The 14,371-nt window shown below is 40.7% G+C and overlaps 1 protein-coding gene across 1 annotated transcript; it reads left to right on the forward strand.

Annotated features, from left to right (window-relative positions):
* Window positions 1-129: 129 nt before the first annotated feature.
* LOC145398986 (protein NipSnap homolog 3A-like) lies at window positions 130-9,115 on the forward strand. The gene is made up of 6 exons (XM_080271714.1): window positions 130-204; window positions 2,438-2,524; window positions 3,471-3,594; window positions 5,132-5,290; window positions 6,786-7,013; window positions 8,931-9,115. Exons 1-6 carry the CDS (start codon window positions 130-132, stop codon window positions 9,005-9,007), a joined length of 750 nt encoding a protein of 249 aa, XP_080127840.1. The 3' UTR covers window positions 9,008-9,115.
* The last annotated feature ends 5,256 nt before the right edge of the window (window positions 9,116-14,371 follow it).

Raw genomic sequence — 14,371 nt, forward strand, 5'->3', positions numbered from 1 at the left:
TACCACCCACCACCAACACTACGACAGATACCAACTTATCTTTTGTCCGACACTGCACACATCTCAGCTTCATATATCCCCTCACTCTACCCCACATCCCCTCTCGCACATCCACTGTTTGCATAAGCAATGTGGATCTCAGGAGCCATCACGAGAGCAGGATCGGGCAAATGGAGAACGTGCCAAGTGCTAAGGAACATAGCGGTAAGTCTTTCCAAAGTTCAGGGTGACAAAAAATTAGTGATATATTTAAATTTATCGACTGCACGAGTCTCTCTATGGTATTGTTTATTTAGATCTGTTATTTATCATTCAGAACAAGCTCCAGCACTGGGGAACGAAGTCGTAGTCGCTGAAGGCCAAGCAGAAAGGACACAAGAGAGCTAAGGGATACAGTCATAAATACATGGGACACACAATCAGATTATGTTAAGTCCCCATCTTCCTCTAGCCTAGAAGACGACTTGTGATAGTTGGTTCCGTTGGTTAAAATCATATACGTGAAATTACTCACCAATCTCGTCAAGCAACACATAAAACATTGATTACGAGTATTCCATTCGTGCTTATAGTTCTAGTTCTTTTATCCCTTTGGTAGTATTATTAAACGTAAATGCTTGAAGGTGTGGAAGAGCCCCCATCCCCCCATTTTTGACGCGGATTTCTGAAGTATGTGATGTCAAAAGAACATGTTTGACCTTTCTGTAGCGTTGCGGACTACCCGCTGAACGGTGGGATGCAGGCTGATCACGTAAAATTCAGGCTGATAACGTAAAATTTCTTACACTTTAGTTCTTTTATTCAGTGAGTATGGCGTACTGATTGAACTATAGACTGAATGATTACACAACGCCTGACACTTAAAACAGTCAGTAAGGAAGGAACGCGTAGAGGTGCTTATCATGAATTAGAAGGTTTCTGATAAGGTATCTGACCAAGACAACGCTGCCACATGTAACAGCGTCTCTTAAAGCATATATGTGCCTCCTCCGTCAGGTGATGTTTCCCTCCCTCGTACCGCCCGTCACCGACCCATTCATGTTAGAGGTGGTATACAGGAATGAACGGCTGATATAATGCATAACATGGTGGCACAACATCGTAGGTAATCTACCGCCGGATAACATTGTAAGAGGTGGTGCAAAGTTTACACACACACAAACACAAACACAAACATAAACACACACACACACACACACACACACACACACACACACACACACACACACACACACACACAAAGAGAGAGACAGAGACAGACAGACAGATAGACAAACAGACAGACAGAAAGAGACAGAGAGAGATACAAACTCGTGTGTATATATATATATATATATATATATATATATATATATATATAATTTTACTGTCTATAGATGATGCTAATGTATGTATTAAACCCTTGAGTCCGGTCTCGCATTATTATTTTACATATCCATGCTGCCACTGAGAGATTATTCCGTTTTTAGGATAAACATCTGGTAGTGAAGGTTTCAGTGAAGGCTAAAAATAAATCGCTTAAGAAGTATTAGGAAATCTCCAAAGCCATTTAGAATACGACCCTCGACCTACCGCATACCGTATCGAAAAAGCGATATGTAGCTCTACTCTTTACACTCTTTCTTGGCTCAAAATGTCAATTTCACCTTGAATGCTGACTTGTGGCAACAGATTAACACCGGAATATGAAATTAGTCACGAAGAAGCGATAAGAATAACACGTAGAGGGGTAGCATTGTCATTTATTATAATTATTTACTTATTTATTCATTTGTCACCGAGGTGTGTGAAATATGGTATAGCAGAATGAAAATCTGGGTCAAGTTAAGGTGTAAGAAATATAGACCTTATTATAAAGTGTCCTTTTTGAGGTTCTTCTATACCTCAGCCTATAAAAAATTGCAGAAAAAATTCCTTTCATAGCTCCACTGCTGTCCTAAGGTTGATTTACCGTTTCCACCAATTTACATCACAAAAATGCATGGAAAGAGTTGTAATAATTTGGAAAACATCCCTGATTTACAATGAACATTGGTTGTACAATTTTTTAAAAGGTACATAAAGTTAGTACAGAGTGTCTGCCGGTATTTTGCTGGGAACACCCATCATATACCCAAACCAGAATAGCTTAGTGGGGCTTATTATGTAACCGAGGGCTGCCTCATTGATCTGGTAGCAGGACATTACATTTCTTTGAACTTAACTTTGCGCAGACCTTCATCCTTCTGCTGCTGATTTCACGCAGCTCAGTGGTAGAAAAAGACAATCCTACGACTCTACTTCCCACCCATAGCAATTTTTCGTAACTAGCTTTATACTCTAGTGTTAATATAGTATTGTTACCAATCAGCATTGAAGATGGATAGATGGCAGTTATAGGCCAAGTTAGAGTAAAAAAGGTATAGAAGTGTCCATACTCTCGATTCCCTCATTGCAGACTGGACACAGCTTGCACCAGTCCACGTCCCCAGCAGCCCAGTCACCTGTTTACGAGCTGCGGACCTATACTCTATACCCTGATAAGGTGAGCTAGTCCATGTGCTGCAGATACCAATCTCTCACAGCATTTGATACCCTGACAAGTGAGTGACGCCATCTCGAACCAATATATCAATCTCACAACATTTATATATATATATATATATATATATATATATATATATATATATATATATATATATATATATATATATATATATATATATATATAAGTTCACAAACACACTCTCAATCTTTTATTTATGTAGCTGCTCAGCTCTGAAACTATTTTTCTCAGTCTTTCCAGCTGCCTATAATCTCCAGTCTTTTCTGTGCAATGTGCCCAAGAATCTCAAAATGAACGAAGAATGAATCTGACTTTCTTTTCTGATCAGTGTTACTTGGGGATAAGTTTTGCAGGCTCGAAGTCTTGGATTCCTTTCTACGTATAAAAAAATAAAATAAGTATTTACTGGCAAATTATCAGATGACTGTGAAGCATAGATTTAAGAATGTTTTACATTGCATATCCTTTTATAGCTACTGCATTAAATTTGCTGTGGTAATCTGCACACTTTTCTTTTGTTTCGAGTAGAGCTAAGAACTTTGAAGGTCTGCATGACGTGTGTCTGGAGGTATGGTCTATTTGCTTGTAGTTTTGCCAGTTTTGTATTGCATTGTATTTGCATTGTGTACAGTACAGCCAATTTTTAGCAGTGGGAATTGACTTATTGCTGTTATTGTTATCTTTATTATTATTATTATTATTATTTCTATGCAATAATGTTACCAATACTACTACTACTACTACTACTACTACCGCTACTACTGCTACTACTACTACTATACCACTACTACTACTATTACTACTACTATACTACTTCTACACTACTACTGCTACTACACTACTACTGCTTCTATGACGATGATAACGCTGACGATTACTTTTTTTTACATCCCAATGATGACAATAACTCCCATACCCGCGACAGCTACGCGAGTTCCTACACCTAACGGAGAAGGAGTTCCACCTACGCACTGTCCACTCCTCACCCCTGGGCTACTGGACGACGGAGATAGGTGGACTCAACCAGGTCGTCCACATCTGGCAGTACGGTAGGTTAGCCACTGGGAGGAATAGTAGTAAAGGATCTGAACCCCCTGACTGAGAGTGAATCACTTTGCCTGTTATTACGATAAACTTCAGGCGATTTCACTAGACTCGAGAAAATGTAGGGCCCTAGTAATACAAAAAACTACTGCAATTATCATTTTCGCCAGAGAATAAAGACGTTTGTAATCTATTCCTACTGAAGATGCGCAATTTCTTCTCCTCATAAAACCACACCGCAGCCAGTGTCAACCGATCCGACTATATATATTTTTTTCATTGTACTTCTGTTTTCAGACAGTTTTATTCAGCTTAGGAGAGACCTCTCGTAATGGATGAAGCTAATGGAGGCTACAGCTACTCCTTCCAGTTCGAAAAGTTTCTCATTGCGTTAATAAATAGCCTTGAGAGGAAATGAATAAATAAAATATAACGACATTGGATTGAAGGGCTTAACATCTTCCACAGAGGACTTAGTTTTATTTCTTTGTGGACAACGTACAGTAATGACCGATCATAGAGGGAGGGTTGAAAAAATGTAGTTAAATTCATCAGTGACAGAATGACAAAAATTAATGCTACTCATTTACATAGCCATATTACAGCAGCACTCAGGTTTCAGACGATCACATGACGTATGCTTTCCTTCCTTTTCGGACCTTAATGCAAATCTCTCTCTTAAAAAAAAAAAAAAAAAAGTGCCAAGCTCCTTACCACAATTCACATTTTGATACATGAGCAACACACCGTGATGTATGGGCCGTCCTGTGTTGCACTAGCAAACATTATGCTTGGTATTTTTCAGCACAGGAAATGACATAAAACAGCACGATGCAGAATGTTATATAGGTACCTGCAAAAGTTCCATACCTCTTCCTTTCGATCAGTTACTCATAACATTAATTTTGGTGATTAAAAACTATTTAAAAGTAACTATTTAACTAATGAAACAAATCACAGCGACTACATGAAACTTTATCCAAATTAATATGAGGTTATGGGATACTGAAAGTCACGAGGAGGAACGAAACTTTTCCAGGGGACTGTAACAGCTTAATAGATCTGTCTGTGGCGAAAGAATCTGATCATTTTACATATTCACTGAACCACAGAGACGCCTTTTTTTTTTTTTCTTTTTTTTTCAGGTGTAGTCATAGATTTAAGAGCTAAAGATGTGCGAATGACTGCCGGCTCATTTTACTTCCTCTTTTCTTGCCTCTCGGTCTTGCCTCACCTCATATTTAGATAAATACTAGATAGATACTTACTTGATAGATACGGGACCATGAGCACCGAAATGTGGTGCATCACTAAAGGGTGTGAAGCATCTTGCATCTGAAAAACCTTCGAATGTGACTGACAGAACGAGGCATGCAAGGAATGCTCTCGTATTTGGAAGTAGACAGGATGGTGATAACGATGCGGGCAGCTAACTAATATAGCTAGTTTGTATTACTGTTGATTAGCTTCACAAGATCTTATTATATTTTGACATTTTGCGTCAATGAAAAGGAATTAATGACCACGAACAATCCCTTGCAGACAGCCTGAAACACCGAGCAGAAATAAGGGGGAATATGGCTGGAGATGAGGCATGGTTGGGACGCTACGTGAGCAAGATTGTGACAATGCTGCAGTTCCAGGACAATGCTCTCTTCACGCTCCTTCCTGACACCAAAATCACCCTTCCTAATGGCAAAGGTAAAGTGTGTGTGTGTGTGTGTGTGTGTGTGTGTGTGTGTGTGTGTGTGTGTGTGTGTGTGTGTGTGTGTGTCTGTGTGTGTTTCATTTATTTTACACCAGACAGTCTAATGAATGATGCCTCAAACTGGAATTAAATAGCTCTCTCCATTAATAGGTACCAGCATCATAGACATTGTGGGTGCTGGAGAGGGATGGCTTCTTGTAGTGGCACCTATATAACCAGGCGGCTCCATTGTCTGGTTATACAAACGTCCCTCAGCTACTTCTCTATCCCCCGAAAGGATAGTGGACTGTATGGGAAGGGCATCATTAAGCTTGGAGTCCAGCGGGTTCACATTTCAGATGAGTCACGAGTGCATCGACAACTGACTCCTGATTGGCTAAGGAATTTTAACTACTTCAACAAGAATGACATCTTTTTTTCTTTTATTTTTGGTGCCTTCAGACGAGACAAGGAATAACTAACCCATACGGAAATTAACCCCTCCAGTCCAATGGCGTATTTCATTTTAATAAAGCTACTAGCAGACAATTTTGTTCAACGGTTCATCTCAGCCATAATGATGAAAGGATTTTTAGGCCAGTCCAAGAAGAGTCTCATTAAAGTTGAGGTAGTCCATCTGGATCTGACTGATTACATTAAAAATATCAAGACTCAAATGAAGAATACCTCATAAACAGCCTTCATACCTAACACTATAATTCTTCTTTCTCATCTTACATCTGCTCTTCCATAAAGGCTTGCCTAGTCCCCAGAATGCCTTACCTACCTCGCCAGTCAGCGCAGTGCATTTTATTATTCGATGCCTAACATACATCTGTTATTACTTTGCCCCAGTCTTACACAAGCGACTCACTGCACATCTTCTGATAAACATTTTATCTGTGTGTTTAAGACCTTTAATGCAAGTAAGATCATTGTTTACAACAAGATTTGCTCAGGTTAGTTTTCGCTTTCGCGAAGCTTCCAGTCGGACACTTCTGAGGGGTGAGCACGAATAACCATGACCATGAACATTATATACTGCCTCTAAATTAGTGTAAAACAAAATCTGTTGTATCTATCACATGCAGTGTATTACTCCTTTTCATTAAAAAAAAAAATCACAAAGATTAACTAATCTGCTGATCCACGACATATGACACGGAAAGCAAAGTCTTTCCGGACTAAGTCAAGTATTTGTGCCAGTCAGGATAGAATACAACCCCATCCACGCACATTCATCTTCCCATCCTGCATAAAAGTCTACAATAAACAGGCTTCATTATGAGCTTAACACCCATAATCAGGCTGCCCCGTTTACTATTCGGTTTACTTGAGCCGTCCCCTTACCATTTCATTCCTGTTTGCTCTTTTCTCGACACGCCTCTCACTCTCCTGGTTGTTCAAGGTTCTGTGATTCTGCACCTTTCTTACATTTTCCCTTTTGCATTTTCACTTCTTACACCGTCCTTTCACCAGAAATTATTTATGCTGTATTTCCGACGGCAGGCGTGTACGAGCTCCAAACACTCCAGCTGCAAGGCTCTCCAGGGGGGTGGTCGCGTCCGCTGGTGGAGTACGTGCAGGCTTGTGGAACGGCGTGTGGACCTAACTCTGTGATGGTGGGTGCCTGGAGATCCTTATTAGGTCCACGACAGGAGGCGGCTATCCTGTGGCAGCACCAGGACCCCGATGGATGTGTGGCCCTCGACGACAAGAGGCACACGCTGCAAGAGAGTAAGGTTCTTTTCTGCCACACTTGTTTGGTAGACCGTAGTTCGTCCTCCTTAAATTGGCGGAGATTTTCGTCCACTTGCAGCTTATTTCCCTTGTCTCAGTCGGAAGATATAATTCGTTCACTTAACTTGATCGAAGGATTCATCCTTTTGTAGTTTATTCCTGCACCTCAGTGGTAGGATGAGATGTTAATACTCTATGAATATGACAAGCGTATCTCACAACGTTGCTCGGGTGCTTGCAATACCCACCAGATCCTTCGTAATCTCATTAGCTGTAATTGCATTAACATCAGACCAGAAAGAAATATACGATGCAAGGGGCGGACTAATCAGTGCTCTGTAATGAGGGTATGTGCTGTGAACGTTTTCCCTCCCCTTACTAGTAGTGTGGTAAACATACAGTATATACTGTATAGTAAACGTTCTCTCCCCCTACGTGTGATATATGTGATATATATTATATGTATAGAGTATACTGTGTATATATATATATATATATATATATATATATATATATATATATATATATATATATATATATATATATATATATATTTTTTTTTTTTTTTTTTTTGGGGGGGGGAAGGAACGGTTTGGGCCAGGAGCCCGCAAACCGTTCCTTCCAAGCAAAAAAAAAAAAAAAAAATACAAAAAAGAGCCAAATTTAAGATCCGTTCATTTCGGGATCCTGGACACACTGCTTTTGAAAGACTGGAGATCATAGGAAGTAGGAAATAAAGACAGAGGGAGACAGTTCCAGAGCTGACCTGTTGCATAATTGAAGGACTTGGAGTAACGGTTAACTCTTGCATTAGAGAGTTGGACAGAAAAAGGATGAGAGTTTGTTGCTAGACGGGTGCTACGCGCCCATCGTGGAGGTGGAGGGGTGCAAGAAGACAGTTCAGAGGAGTAGTGACCAATTTAGTAGCGATAGAAAAGAGATAAAGATGCAACAGCGCGGCGATGAGACAGAGGTTGAAGGGAGCCAGTAGGAGGAGGAGAGTTAATGAGACGAAAGCCTTTGACTTCACCCTATTGAAAAGAGCTGTATGTGAGGAGCCTCCCCACACTTGTGAGTTGTACTCTACACAGGGGCGAATAAAACCCGTATATGAAGTCAACAACTGTGCAGAGGTAAAGGTACGGAGGCAGCTTAGCACACCTAATCTCTTGGAAGCAAATTTTACAAGAGATGTAATATGATCTTTCCAAGATAAATTACGAGAGAATAAAACCCCAGGTATGTTCAAGGATGATGCAGCATTGAGCTGGGCGTCATTAAACGTTAGTGGGTACTCCTGTGGAAGATTTTGTCGGGTTGACAGGTGTAAGGACTGAGCCTTTGATGCATTAAAAACAACAAGGTTACTTTTACCCCAGTCAGAGATACGATATGTAAACGTTCTGTCCCCCTCTACGCGAGGTGTGGCGAATGTGTGTGATGTAAACGTCCTCCTTGCCCCTTAGTGTGATATGCTGAGCGATAATATGAACGTTCTCTTCCCCTTCATGTAGTGTGATGAACGTACATAATCTGGACGTTCTCTCCCTCTAGGTGTGGCGTGATGAATGTATGAAATGTGAATGTTTTCTCTTCCCTACAAGTGATGTGATAAACGTATGAAATGTGAACGTTCTCTCCCTAAACGAATGATCTCAACGTACGCTTTTCCTCTACGTATGGTATGATGAAGGTATGTTATGTGAACGGCCTCCCTCTCTTCGTGTAGTGAGGTGAACTTGTGTGCTGCGAACTCTTCCCACACAGACACAGCGCTAGCATACTTATTATCTTTACTTCCAACAATTACTTTCTATTACAACCAGGCCAAAAACAACACCAGGTGGAAAACGGCAAAATCACCAATGTGCCGAGGTTAACACGTGTAATGGAAACGTTCTCTCTCTCCCACAGGTACAACACTAACTCCGCACGTCACTTCAGGCCACAGTAAACTCCTGCTGCCTCACCCTGTCTCGCCCCTTCAGTGACCCACCACGCTCACCCTAACTCAGTGTGGCTTTTGGCCAGTGTGACCTTCGACTATGATAATTCTTGATCACTGTAGTCCTAGCCTGTTCTGACCTTTAATGAATAAAACACGATCAGCGTTAACCCTTTGTGGCTTTACTTCTAGGCTGCTATGATCATCAACCTGTTCAGTCCAATGTCGTCCTTTCTTTATTTATTTATTTATTTTTTTTTTTTTTAGTTATTTTTGCTATCTTCATACGACTTTATTTAGCCTAAGGAAAATCTCTTGTAGTGAAAGGGTTAATAAAGCCTGTATCTAACCCCTGCAGCTCAAAACTACTCTTCCCCACTGAGTCTATTACTAGCAAGAATCAAATGGAAACTACATCACCGGACTGAAGGACTTAACTAGTGTGTTCCTCAGTTGGTCTCGATTACCGTGACTCTACATCCCTTCAGTCCGATTATTCATTTTCATTATTTTGTGTTTGCTACCTTCAAGCGAATTCATTTCCATTAAGGGAGAAGTTATGTATTGGATGGATTAGTGAGGGTTACGTTTTACTTCTTCAGCTCGGAAAGTTTCCCTTGAAGTAAAAAAAATAATAATAATAAAAATAGATTGCGTGGACATAGATAACAAGATATAATACGTTATCGAAATGAAGGGGTTGACCAGTATGACCCTTTACCTTAACCACTGTGATCTCTGACCAATGCGGCCCCTCATCTAGTGTGACCCTTAATCTATTAATTCAACCCGTTAGAAAACCATTCCTTCACTGGGTTAAACTAAGCACCAAATCCTGTGAATACTGTAACTCATTCGAAAGTATATGTTGTAATTACGCTGGTAAAGGGTAAAATTTGTTTTCATTTTTTGTTTTTATCACAACGATCACTTGCAGCAGAGAGCTTTTCTCCCTAAGACTGGTAAATGAGGAGAAAAATACAAGAGCTGCTTAATTTTACTGCTTGGGATAGCAGACATAGTTTCTGTCCCCGTCACTGTGAGTGATCGTTCCTAAGTATGAATGAAACTGTCCGAGGGAAGTATAAATAAAAGATAAAATGCAAAAAGATGTGGAAGCAACAACAAAATATAAAAGATGTTGCCGTTCTGAGGCAGGCCAGAGTTAGGCTGTCCCTCAGGCAATTATCTTGGCTCTCTTCAGGGAACCGTGGGGTACTGATTTTAGCTCTTTACTGAGGAAGATCTTTTTAAAAATCAGTAAAACTGTTTAGTAATGGGAAGAACAAAACAGGGAAAGAAGTTATTCTATTGGAAGAGTATCCCCTTCAGTTCCAGGACGTCAAATGTAAACTTGTACGAGTACTTCCTTTATAATTCATTTGTTCTATCTCCAAACGATTTCATTCATCTTAGAGACTTCGAACTGAACGGGTTACGTGTATACTTCATGAACCCCTTCAAGATTAGAAAACTTTTTCAAGCTGAATGCAATCGTCTGTTGCCAGCAAGAGTAATCTTACAGAACGGGTTAAGGTCTTCACTACGGGGAGATCCTTCCCAAGATTTATATCAAAATCTGGTGGTGGATAGAATGAAGTACAACAGAAGTTACTTTACTGAAGAAGCAGCCTAATAGTGATTACCATTATCCATTCATTGCAGGGGGTCCTTTCATAGATCGATAAAATCGTCTGGCATAAGTAAGCATAAGTTAAAGACATCATCGAATTACGAGAGGTTCACATTTAGATGGTTGAAATTGCCAGGTGATAGTGAGAAAGAGACTGAAAAAGAAAAGTCTTCGTTTGTGAGGCAAGTGTCAAATGAAAGCCAAGCGAGAAGAAGGAGGACGGGGAGGAGGAGGAGCTGAGGGATTTGTCTTTGATGGCGTCTTTTGTATATGATCTTTTTCTTGCTACCTTCATCTTCACTCAGTTCAGGAAAGATCTCTCGTACGGAAGAGGTGACTGGAGATGTTACCAATCCCTTCACTACAAGAAGTGAGGGGGGGCTGACCCCCTAAAATCCATGGTAGCAAAATTGTTTATAGAAGAAAACCTTTACTCAAACCAGCCGAGCTCACCTGGGAAGTTTCATTCAAATCCATCAAATAGTCTAGGAAGAGTTAAAGCACGCTCACGCACGCACGCACGCACCCATACACACGCACACAAAGAGTATCATTCACACTTAGAGAAGCCATACAAGCACCACCAGAGAGAGAATACATGAATCCTATATGAACACATGGGTCGTAGTGCCATTCAAGTAAACTGCACGAACATTCAGAAACATACCACATCACAGCGTACATTACATCCTCTCACCTGCAGCTGTACATTATCTCCAATCCCACAAGTATAAGACAGCCTCTTTTGTCTCTGTTTTCTCTCTTCCTTCTTTTTTTTATCTTTTTTTGTTGTACTATAATACCACCAGACATTTGCTCTTACAGTATAGGAGACACCTCTTGTGACGAAGTGGTTAAGCACAGTAAGCGCTGTACTTTAAAGTCATGCACACATTCTGAAACATAGAGGGCTTTTATACAGTACACATGCAGTCTGAAACACCAAATCATGCAGGCACTCAGCAGTCACATTCATGAAGTCACCACCCGGGAGGTTGTCATAGTCCCAGGGAGCTTATCTTGTTTCTCTTATCTACGGCGGCCTCTCTGCCCCACACGAGGCTGAACACAAGGTAATGTATTCTAAAAGATCTGTGTCAACTTCTACGATAAAAAAAATCACCACAGTAATTAATCAGTATTAGAAATAATTTAATTTTTCGCATTTTTTGATTTACTATTCGATTTACTATTGACCATGGTTTGATTCTGAAATGTTTGGTAGCGGTATATGTGAAGATAACTATATCAAGAAGCTGTCTTATACACAACTTTCAAGAAATTTTGTGAATGTGACTGACGACATCCGGATCATCACCACAACACTCGTATCGATTTCTGTAGTTGAAGATCATTATTTAATTCTCATACGTCTCAAATAATTGAAACTGTGGCTCTGAGTTTGATTATTGGCGTAATCTCAATACGGAGCTGGTGCTGACTTGGAAAAGATCCAAACCGACGCAATCAGATCTGGGGAGAGGGATCATCTTGTCAAATTTAACTCAACTGGCAGTCTCGCATCAGCCGGGAAACGACCTTGATTTAGTTCCCTGAGGTGTTCTCTGGTTGGACGCACGAGCACTCTATACAAGATTCTGGGATGATGATGTTAAAGGAGTTCATTCGCCTCTGAAATCGTTGCTGAGTGTTGATGCATGGCAATCGAGTAGTAAAGACATCAGAATTTTGTTGGGGAAGATCATTGTTCGAAATTGCAAGCTTTTTTTTTTTTTTTTTTTTTTTTTTTTTTTTAGGGTAATCTGTAACATGTAGCATGTACAGTACCAGGCTGCGCCATCGCGTGGTTTTCTGATTGGACTTCCTGGTGTTATCTCAGTCATCTTGGAATTTTTATTATATCATTATCGCTGATCTTAAATATCACTTATTATGCACAACGGAGGAACTAATGAATCATAGCCTGCAAAATCACCTCTCGCAATACCTATCTATCTATAGACGGATAGATAGACAGATAGTATATATATATACCGTATATATATCATCATCATCATCATCAGCCGTTGAGGTCCACTGCAGGTCCGGCCTATCCCTACCGAAGCAGGGACGATACAGCCAATGTATCTCTACCAAGTGGCTTAAGCTGTCTGGTAGAGACTGTATGTAGGGTGAGAAGTGCTTGTGAGTGTAATTGTAGTGTTGGAGTGGCTTTGGATGTGTGTGTAGTCTGTGAACCAAGTGTAATCGGCCCACCTTAAGCCGACTAGGTGCAAGCATACACCGGTTCAACCACAGCACCCCTTGCGTCCGCCAAAATGGTCAGTGGCGTGGTGAACGCTTCCCAAAGTTTTTACAACTCTGGTGGGGAGGCGAACCCCCGCTCACCAGCCGAGACGCACACTCTACCACTGTACCGCAGAGGCTCCATTATATATATATATATATATATATATATATATATATATAATATATATATCTATATATATCATCATCATCGAATCCAATGTTCCCCCATAAGAAGCGTAGGAGCCCGGGGCTGTATAAGTTGGTCCTGACATTTAAGATGAGAGTGACCATCCTCACTCATCCCTGAGTGGCATTACGTGAGCAGGAAACCCCAACCACCCCTTGGATATAAACCTTCACCGGTTCAATCCGATTGGAGTGCAATAATTACCCATTAAACCTCCAGGCGCCAAAATTTGATTATATGGTTACCACCCAGCATAGTAAATAGTTTCCTGGTGTACAGGAAACCATTTGGTTTGTCACTCAGTGATGAGTCAACCACAGGCAGAAGGAAGAGGAGAGAATGAAGGAAAAAAGACAGAAGAGAAAATGTAAAGTCACCCGTAGGCAGAAGGACGAGGAAAGAATGAAGGAAAGTAAGACAGAAGAGGATGGAAGGTAAGAAGGATGGAAGAGAGGAAAGGGCAGACAGCCGAGGGCAGCACTACATCGAGTGAGTGGATGGTGAGCGCCCCCACCTATCACAAATATATATATATATATATATATATATATATATATATATATATATATATATATATATTTGTGTGTGTGTGTGTGTGTGTGTGTGTGTGTGTGTGTGTGTGTGTGTAAAGGAAAGCATCAAAATGTGGCAATGTCGAATACCTTCTAGACATTTTGCCCTAGAATTGGAGATCATATGGCAGTGGTAAAGACGGCTAAGGAATGCTGTTCTGGTGGTGACGAGCTTTGTAATTATACGGATGAACTGATCAGGGATGAATAAGTGTTGACAGCTGAGTTCTGCGTGGCTGTCTTAAAGGGAACGACTTGAATGAGGATACTGAATGTGTCTTTATAGGCAAGTCTCGAGATTCATCCAACTGATTTCCTGCATCTCTTTAATAAACTGTGGCTCCACCACTATAATTATATTCAGAGACTAAGACTTTGGTATCAGATTCTCCTTGTGGGTTACGGTTGACTGCCTGATAAGAATGAAGGAAACAGTTTGTAGCAAGGCAGGTGTTATTAGGTTCGTAGGCCACCAAGCCGTTGGAGGACGTAAACAAAATTTCAGTACATTGGAGGGAGAGACCAAGGATGAGGTGGAGAATGGTGTAAAGAGGTACGTGGATGAGGATGAATGAATCTGAGGGAGGGCAGCCTGCTGGCAGGGCATAGGGTGACCTGAAGGCCATCTGTTCGTGGTTGCCCCTTCCGGGATTAAGGTGTCTGGTTATAGACATATATATAGAAGCTGGAATATCATAAACACTATGCAGAATATCTCATATCACAAAGATGTCCCGCAGAGACTCGAAATGCAATATAGGAAGTCTA

This window comes from Coenobita brevimanus, chromosome 47 (genome assembly GCF_032717465.1).
Source record: "Coenobita brevimanus isolate Jiangsu-jjx chromosome 47, ASM3271746v2, whole genome shotgun sequence".
NCBI classification, from domain to species: Eukaryota; Metazoa; Arthropoda; class Malacostraca; order Decapoda; family Coenobitidae; genus Coenobita; species Coenobita brevimanus.